This window comes from Podarcis vaucheri (assembly GCF_965113315.1).
Source record: "Podarcis vaucheri genome assembly, chromosome: 10".
Taxonomy (NCBI): Eukaryota; Metazoa; Chordata; class Lepidosauria; order Squamata; family Lacertidae; genus Podarcis; species Podarcis vaucheri.
In genome coordinates, this window is record NC_138748.1 from 21238163 (window position 1) to 21248162 (window position 10000).

The window sequence follows — 10000 nt, forward strand, 5'->3', positions numbered from 1 at the left end:
AATGATTGCTGTGAAACATTTTAAACAATTGTTTGCAATATATACATACATTGTGTTATTTAAATTCTCTGGCTGTATTTATATTATTTGTGTATTGTGGTCAATTTTTGTATATTCCTGTTTTCTATAAATTTTGCTGTTTGTTTGGTTTACGGTTTAAACACTGATAGTAGATAAATAGTATGATTTGCCTTTAAGCACAATTACCTAACACACAATAGTAGCAGACAATTCCTAACAAAAATGTAAAAAGATGGTATTAGGGGAGTAGAGTTAATGAATACTCCAAATGCAAGCTCAAATCTACCCCGTGAAGCAATCAAGTTTTTTGCAACTGTTTTGACCTTACTGACACAAAATTAATTCTGCAAATCTAATCTCAAAATAAGATTCTACATCTAATGCAGTCCCATTTGTCCATGTATTTAATCAAAAATATTTTATTTATAGGTATTATACACACTGCTTAATAGATCAGAAAATAGATTTAACAGATTAGACATAAAGTGCTTAAAAAACTAAAAACATTGCTTTCTATTGTCTGACTTATTGTACTGATTGTACTGATGGATAATTAAAACTGAAAGAAAATAGCTCAGCTGGAAGGTGACAAATATCTACACTGGGATAAAAAAAGTTACTTATACTCTAGTCATACCTCAGTTACAGATCTCCTGATATCTTGTGACTGAACTTAACTATTTATCATTGCTATATATTACAAAAAAATAATAATAGGATGCTGTCATTGCTTCTTAATACATCACTGAAAAATTACCACTGCGAAATTTTAGCCAAACTTTTAGATAAGGCTCCTAGTGATGTTATAAATTCACACCAAAAGCACAAATACTCCATTAGAATAAATAAATGGAGGGGGGAATCCTACAATATTAGCTTCTTTAACAGTTTCTGATCATTTTACTGATTAGAATGTCCTAGTTTCCAAATGACTGGCTCTAGCTTATGAAGCACTTTAAACTGAACTTCATGCATGCGATTCACAAACCTTAACTGATCACTTAACTATACTGAAGTAGTGCAAGAAAACATGCATTTAAAAAGGTCTGCAGTTTACCTGCCCCTTGCACACAAGTAGAACAGTGAAGTATTTCAATCTCATAGTAAAAAGTTCAACAGAAAGGAGAATTACAATACAACATGTAAGATTACTTTACTTTGCATAAGCACAGAAAGAAACAAAGACAAATAAGTTTGTATATTTCTTGTTGATTCAAATGGCAATTTCTGACCTATTTTTTTCTCTCTCTCCAAATTAGACAATACCTCAAGTGGCACCAATGAAACTGCTCACGTTATTCTTCTCTTCGCTTTTCGGAAAACGTGAAAAGAGTAAGTTGTTGTCCAAAACACATTCAAAATCACATGAAGGATACAGATTTCATATTTACTAGTGCTTATGTTCCATAACACCATGTTTTGGGGGATGATTTATATTCCAGATTCAGTCTGCATTTAAACCTACCATAAAATGCCTCCTGAGTCCTATTAAGTGGACACAAGGCTTTACTTTGCCTGTCTGCTTATTTAAGATCTAATCACAGTTTTGAAGGGGGGAAATATTGCCCCTAAGCCTGTCCCCCTCAGAACCTGTCGGATATTAGTACTCAACTGGATATTTTCATCTCCAATTGTTATTCTCTGTGGTCTTTGCAAATGCTATCTACTGGAAGCTGTGACTCTATGGACAAATTGGCTAGAAATGACTAGGGCTCCTGCTTTGAGAAATGAGTAAGTAGCATATTATTCTCATTCTGTGTTTTCTGCTGTAATATACTGTGGTGGTAACTTTTTTAACATACTAAATGAATATTAAGCAACTAGGTGCATGTTTAAATGAAGCAACAATAGGGAAGGTTGGCTGAAAAAAATTGTTTTGCAGTAGAATAGCACGAATGTTAAGAATTTAAGAAGGATCTATAAGAATGAAGATTAAGTATCTTTCCCCCTTATGGTTAAACAATACAGTGAGGGAGCCAGCTGTTGAAGAGTCTATACTAGAATGTGAAACAATGCAGAACTGAAAAATCCCCAGATATTTTTCAGGTTTCAAAATGAAACTATTTTAATTGTTATAACTATAACAAATAATAGTCACATAAGCTATTTAGTATTAAGCACAACTTAAAAACCAGAAAACAAATAACTACCACACTCATTTGCGGCAACAGGCCCAAATTAAAGCAATGCAACTACAGTTTTATTTTGCAAAATTCAATAAAACTATTTTTAACAGCTTTAGTTTCAGCAAGGCTATTTTCTCTTCTGATTAAATCCAGATGCTGATAATAAAAATATACCTATTTACAAATTAAGTACTCAGTACTGTGCCATGAACAACTAATTGCTTTAGCTAATGGGAACAATAGGAAACACAAGCATCTCAGCAGGTCAGACAAGACACTCCGCACCCAGTAGGATTTGGTCCCATAATTGAGGGGGGAAAGTGCCCTAATGCCATTTTAAAAAATTAGTAGTAGTAGAAGAAGAAGAAGAAGAAGAAGAAGAAGAAGAAGAAGCATCATTTAAAAAAAACAAAAAAGAATGATTCTCTACTTTTTTCTACTAAAGTTGGCTGCAAAGGTAGCTGGATTCCCAATTGATAAATAATGAAAATAGATGAAATACTGAAGAGTACCTGTTATTTAGTTTAAAGTATCAAATGGAAATGTGGTCCCCTATATTGTACCTTTTTCTTTCAGTCTCTGTGAACAGGTCATTCAGTCACACCACCGATTTTTCTATTTGAAAAATTCATCCATTTTATTTTATTTACAATTATCACAGCACCAGCAAACATGAATGTTGCAAAAAGTCACTGTGGTCCTTTCACCTTAACTGAGTTTTGGAACAATTTCATTCTAGTAGGATGCAAAGTATCAAGTAATGTGGCCCTCTGGTGGAAAGCTAAGTATCACATTTTCCTTCCCTGTATCACTCAGGGAAACTGGAGGTGCTTTTTTTTTAGGGAAGAAAAAAACCATTTTTCCTGGAAAAGATATAGGGGCAACTTTTATAAATACACCACACACCCTTAACAGAAGGTGTACAATATATCCCAGTGCAGGCAGATCTTTATGAATAAGAAACACAGATCTGATATTTGAAGGTGAACATGCAAGAGAGATAAAAAACAAACAAACAACAAATAATGCTCTGAAAACTCTCCACTTTCTGCAATATCGTAAAAGTGCACAAAATCCACATCAGAGTAAAGGTCACTAAAGGAAATCTAATTGTAAGAAAACAAACACAAAGCAAAAACAAAACAAAAAAAACTTACCTGCTGTTGTTGCAGATGCAGCAGTTCTACTGTGCTTACTTCAGTGCTCGTGTCACCACTTGATCTTCCATCTCTGCTGCCAGCATCTAATTGGCTGCTTAGAGTGCTCATTCCATTTTGATTCATTGAACTGTTGCTTATTGTCTCTGTCGCAGATTCCTGCATCATGACTTAATACCTAAAAGTGATTAAGAAGTATCAATTAACACACACGTTACACCTTCACACTTCCATTATCAAGATGTCCCTCTCTGCCAATTACAGAGACAGCATCTTTAGAAGAAGGGGAGAGAGGGAAAAATCCTTGCAGAGTCATTTAAGAAGCAAGCAATGCAATGCAAACCTTGCTTTTGTAGACACACTAATTGCTGAAATTACATTTCCTATAAGAAACACTTTGTGCAGTTAAATTTAACAGGGAAAACAACACCTTATATACTTGCAGACTGGTCAAATAACATTCACGAACAGCTACATTTTAAAGTTACCTATCAAACCAGTTTAAATGAAGGCACAATTTCACACACTGCTCTGTATTTCTTATTATCTAGCTTTGACAACCATGGATGAGTATACAGCCTTATTTAAAATATTCACTATCTTGATTCTGTCAGAATTTTACAGCATTTCTTATGCAAGGCTGTTGTTTAATGATGCACAGCTAATCATACAAAATTAAAATTTTGTAAGGGTGTTACAAATCATATGGTATCAACCAATGATAAATAGTATAATGGGCTTCTCCTTTTTTGTGACTAAATAAAATTTTGCCTTGGAGGCATTTTAAGAAAAAGCTCCTGCTGCAAACACGTCAGATATTGCCTATTTTTTTAATCAAACGGCTGATATTCATTTATTTTTCTGACATTTAAAACATTTAATACTGTCCTTCCTGGGAAGTAATTAAGCTTATGCATGAGCAGCAATCAAACTGTTCACTTGAAGATGACTTAAAACTCAATTTTAACATAGGCAAATAAATGAAAGATATAAAATTAATTTTCCAAGCATGTATTAGATATGAAAGCTGGAAATAAAATCTATCAAGAATATCACTAATGATTGTGCTAAAAACAGCATAAATTATGCATATTACCTTCTCTACAGTAATAAATGTTTTATCATTTCCACTGCATAAATATACTGTACTTTCAGGATAGCAATGAGATGTCCTGCCAAGATCAGTTGAAATCCATGCAGTAAATAAAGAATCAACATAACCTTACAAACTAGAATCTCAAGTGCATTTTGCATCTGTAAAATGGAAATATCAATTTTTGTTCTCAAAGCTACTAACATTCTACACTGTGCTGAAGGTGCTCTTCGGTTCATTTTCCTGTAATAATGCATACATTACACAGAAAGATTTCCAGGAAAAGAAAAGAGCAAACTTTCTGAAATGAGATCTTAAAAGGCACCTCTCCTGGTAGGCAAATAATCTTTTTAAGCAACCTTGGTTAAAGAACACAGATGCTACTTTACCCAACATATTGTTCAACTCAGTTCAGCCTGTGCACAAGAATTTCTTCCTATCAGAGAAAAACACCAAGCAGACCACTACAGCTGAAGCCACTCTTAAGAACGTCAGCTAAACAACAATGTAAGTTTTCATAAAGAAAGGTTTAAAGGGTAAATAGAATAAACATTTTTTTAAAAGAAAAACTTTACACGGCGAAAGTCTAGTTCTGGTCAAGAAGAAAGGACACAAACACAACAAACATGATTACAGTTCACGTAAAATAAAGGGCAGCTGTTACAATCACAGTTAACCACTGTAGAACCAGATGTGTTTAAGAACAAATAGCCCTTGTTAAACAGTCTACAGAACATTAACTAAAAATAAGAATAGAAATGAAAAATGTGATATACGTGAAGATGAATTTTCCAAGAAGAAAACTAAGCTAATATTCTTTTTTTCCTGAGAATAAGAAGCTAATAAGTATTCAAATTAGGCATAAATTTTACATGCACAGTGTTTAAAATATTCAGAAAAAGGGGTCTGATAGCATTTACTAGGTATATGAGCATTCTAAATAATATCTCCTGCAATTCCACAGACATGTTAAAAACAATATATTTAGACTGCAATCCTACATCCACTTACACAGGAGTATGTCCCCCCGAACCCAATGGGACTTACTTTATGTAGATGAGTATAGGATTGTGTCATTTGTTACTAAAATGCATTTAAAGCATACATCTCATCTTTTCCACAGTGTCTCCTAAATTATTTGAGGTGGAGGAATGTCTTCAGACAGATTTTTTAAAAACCAACAAAGTAAATATTTGACTATATTTGTGCTGTAGTCAATTACATGCATTAAAAAGATAAACCCAGTGAGCCTGTAGCTTAGCCAGCCAATCAAAATAGTTCATACATTTTTGGAAATCTCTAGCTTCAAAATCAAAATGATTATCTTTGCATATCTGCAATTCTTTGAGGACAGTAAGAAAGAAAAGGGTTAAACATCCTCCAGCTCACGCTAACCGAAAGGTGTATAATGTCTCATGGATTTTGGCATCCTTGGAAAGTCCTAACATGTAGTTTGGAGTTTTAAGCTTATGTTGATCTGTGAGCGTGTGCAATCAAGTTGAGCAAAACATGACCAATAAATGGTACTTCTGCAACGGAATACAAGGTCCCCTTAGTGTGCACAGCAAAGGGACAAGGAGAGAGCATAATATTAACTTGGAAGCTGGTGATGGTAAAGGAGGAGGAAAAAAGTGAAAATATTTTCCAAAGTAAGCCACACATGCCTAGCATTCTGACATGAAATACAGCTCACATTACCATAATAAAATAGGTTAAAATAAGTAGTCTCTCAAATTGGAGGTTGTACTGGTTAGAGATCCACACCATTACTTTGTAATTTTGCCAGCGGGGGGGGGGGGGTTCCAAGCAGAAGAGGGACTTTGCGGGTAAAATCTTGTTGTGTGGTTAGCATGACTCTGTCAATCCCTTAAAATATTGCATCCTGAAAATATATATATTTAAGGCTGTTGGTATCCTGCAAGCTCTTCTTAAGCTCAAATTCATAAACAGACTAAACCCAAGTACTTGTTCCAATTTTATGACTTTCACTCCAAATTGATTTAGAAATCCCCCCCCATACTATGATAAAGCATGCCTTTTCACACACTATCCAAGTTCAGTGCATCGTCCTGAAGTTAATTTGTGCATGGATCCCAAATTGTATGACAATTAAGACAGCCGCCTTCAGATACCTCAACTATATTTCACACAAAAGGTACTTCCTGTTAACGGAGAAGTACAGGCTACCACCTGAGCATTTAACAAACAATCAGGCAATTCAAGTGGAATCCTCACACTATATAATTAGGTGAATACACTTTTCTTTCCTGCTACATGCTCTCCCTTGCCACTAATCTTAAGTTTTCTCTAGGTTTCTTTAAATCAGCAAGTCACTGTACAGATACTTATTCTCTACACCACTTCCCTTTTGAAACATTAAAGTGACACTGAAACTGACTGCACAAGATTGCATTTTCTCTTCCTAAACAACTTGAATTGAAAGGTTACTTAGTGTAACAATATTTACTTGCAGAATTGTGTTGTTACCAAGGGCATAATGGATGGTGGCTATGCAGGTTTACGCAAGAATGAGTGAAGCATGAGGCATTAGCCATGTGTTTGACATGTTTCAAATTGCTATAATCCAGCATTAAACACACCCAGCAATTCATGCCATTTCTTGCAGCCATAATCTTGAATAAAGCGTGCACAACCACTTATTATATAAATTAGTATATGACTCCCTGTTATAGTCACAACAGTGCTTTTGTGTTTATTTTGCATCAAGATGTGGTCTTTTATTTGTACAAATAGCAGGATAAAAAGACACAGCTCAATTAGACCTCCCTACTTTTATGATAGGGTTGCACAAAATTCTAGACTTGTTTGTTTTGGTGTTTTTTTAAAAAATGAGTTATGTTGGCATAGAATGGAACAGTGTGAAATATTTTCTTCCTTGTGCGATTCCAACACTGCTTTATTGCTTTCCTGGTCTCTGAACCCTGTGAGGGCCAGGTGCTGTTTTGAACTTCAGAAACATGAATGACTATAGCAAGTGAAAGTTCTGAATCACCACTAGGGGGCCTCATTTTTGAGAGACAGAAGGCTTTATTGCATATGATCAACTTCCTAGACGGAAAAAAGCCTTGGAGTTTTTGTATTCACTGTTAACAGCCCTTAAAAATCAGTTGACAAGAATGAGAGTCTGGCTAAGTAGGAATGATCTAGCAGCTGTGAGGTACTATCCGATATGTACTTCATTATTTTAAAATAGGTTAATACTTTCTGTTCCTTAAAGCTTGTAACCTACAAACCTCCTAAAATGGAAAACCCAAGTCAGTTCTGTCCATTGTCATAAATGGCTTGCAAACAGTAGCCTAGAAATGGTAAGACAGGATGAAGCTTAATATGATGCCACATGAGTGTACTTAAAGAGATTATAAATAAATTTTGACTTCCACAACATATCTGAAGTGTTAAGGTTTCACCTCCCTATCTCCAGCAGATTATAATGTGAAAATGCAACTTTAAAAAAAAACCTGGAATGAGCAAGTATAGGATAAAAATTCAAAATGTGATCCAAAGGACCTGGAAATTAGAGCCATGTGCCTTGAGGTTCTCTCAAACAGCAGTCTGTTGTACTGCATAACAAACTGCTTTTGAAACTTAAAATTAGTTTGTGATACAATATGTGCCCGTAGGCATGTTCAAACCTTCAAATGTGCAGAAAATATGTGTTGCACATAATTTGTGTGTTTTATAAATTTAAAATAAATAGCATACCTCTATAGATCACCCCTCAATTGCAACTTCTAGATAAAAAATCATTTTGCCAATAATTAATCATTTCAGATCCCTCCACCCATAATTAAACACACTCACAGAATCTAAAGGACTGTGAGCATATGTGGAACCTCCCCTCCAATAACCCTGCATGTTATAATATACTTTTTCCTGGGTTCACTTTAAAAACTAAGACATACCCATCATTCTGCATTTTTAATCTTGACCAGAACTTAGATTTGGGGGGGGGGGGGAATAATATAATGTCTTTTTTTTTAAGTGCTCTCTTTGGCTCGATTCATAATTAATCGCAGGCACAATATACTTGAAAATCTAGACTAGTACAGTAAAAGTCTTAAATATGTATGACTGTATAATAAATCAAAATGGCAACTATAAGGCCACTGCTCTGTGTGCAATAAGAAAAACAATACAAACAAGTTTCATTCTGTCCCCCTCATTTAAATGTAAAGTATGATACATTTCAAAGACAGACATATGAATGGGAAGAACTGAATACACTGTTTGGTTGGTGTCCCTAAAATAATTAGGCCCATTGTAACTGAAATGCTTAAAGTACTTTTGATGGTGGGATTCAAGGAGATAACAACTGTATTTAAGTTAAAATCAAGAGACTCGTCATATTAAATGACAAAGTTTTTACGTATATATTCAAGCAGAGCTACCTGATTTGGTTAGGTAACTCCAGACTTGCAGGGACATGGATGACCTTGCCAGACCAGGATCCGAACATGCAAACTGGTCCTAGTAAGATGCCTACATCAAGCAACTAGGGTGCTGGGTCAGCAATCATACACACAGCACTCAAATGATGGAGAATGAGATCCAGATGCAATTTAGCCATTGTGATCTCCACCAGCAATGCACAGTGTAGATGGGAATGCATGCAGGCAAGCCTCAACCATCTGCCATCTAGGACTGCTGCATGCAGTTGTTATCATTTGTGTTAGTAGTCACACGCAACATTTTGCTGCTAATAACTATCTCTAGATGAAAGCCAGTGTGGTTAGGCACTCGAAGGAATGACAAATTCTACACTGCAATCTGATCTAGATTAGATTGACAAAATGCATCCTGCCATTCTTCACTACCTTCTACTGAGCCTCTTTTCCAAGGGGAAAAGGTAGCTTCCTGTAACACTGGCAGCAAAATATGGTATAAAATGACAGCCTAAAATTAAATTTCTAAACTAAAACAGTAGGTCTGTGGGTATATATATATATATGTTTATATATATACACATACACAGTTATTTATAACATGTTTTTATTTATTGTTATTCCTATTTCCCATCCCAGCAATAGAAATTACACACAGAGAACATACAAATAAACTTCTAAGCTAAAGGGTGAGTAACACAGCTATATATCGGGTATGATGTAATAAAACTGGCAATTCCCATTTTATTCTTCACATGAATTAGTGTACAAACATGTAACTTCATCATGTATTACTAGGGCAGCAATCCTGAAACAAACTCACTGGGAAGTAAGCCCCATTGAACTCAACGAGACTGACTTTCAAACAAACATGCATAGGCTTGTATTGTAAAAACATACAATGTCCAGAACACCACAATAGGCCACACTTAGGATGACCACCACTGCATGCATTTTCATAGTAAAGCAATCCTAAATACAAATATTCTATCAACTGTCTAACTTTTATACTATACTAAGTATTCATCCATGACCTTATAAAAACTTCACATGGATTAGTTGATCAGATCCTGGGAAGCATTCCCCCCCCCCCCGAGCCTAGCACCATACTCATTGTTACAAGCAACATTATGCCAGTTTTATTCTATTATTGCATTCCTAATTCTTCCATCTTAGCTCATCTAGACTGCTAAGCAACAT

At 35.0% G+C, this 10000-nt stretch overlaps 1 protein-coding gene across 9 annotated transcripts in view; it reads right to left on the reverse strand.

Moving 5' to 3' along the window:
* FOXP2 (forkhead box P2) overlaps positions 1 to 10000 on the reverse strand; it is a 339779-nt gene that overhangs the window by 185142 nt on the left and 144637 nt on the right. For 6 of the 9 annotated variants that reach the window (XR_014223814.1, XM_082239655.1, XM_082239657.1 and 3 more), the window contains exon 4: positions 3305 to 3482. The exons of 2 other annotated variants lie outside the window; for them this stretch is intronic. Coding sequence is in view for 5 of the 7 variants with exons in the window: in XM_082239655.1 (XP_082095781.1) it covers positions 3305 to 3472 (168 nt within the window). In the remaining 2 variants the exon portion in view is untranslated. Of the gene's footprint in view, positions 1 to 3304; positions 3483 to 10000 lie in introns of those variants that run through there. One more of the 9 variants, XM_082239661.1, reaches the window with a different exon arrangement.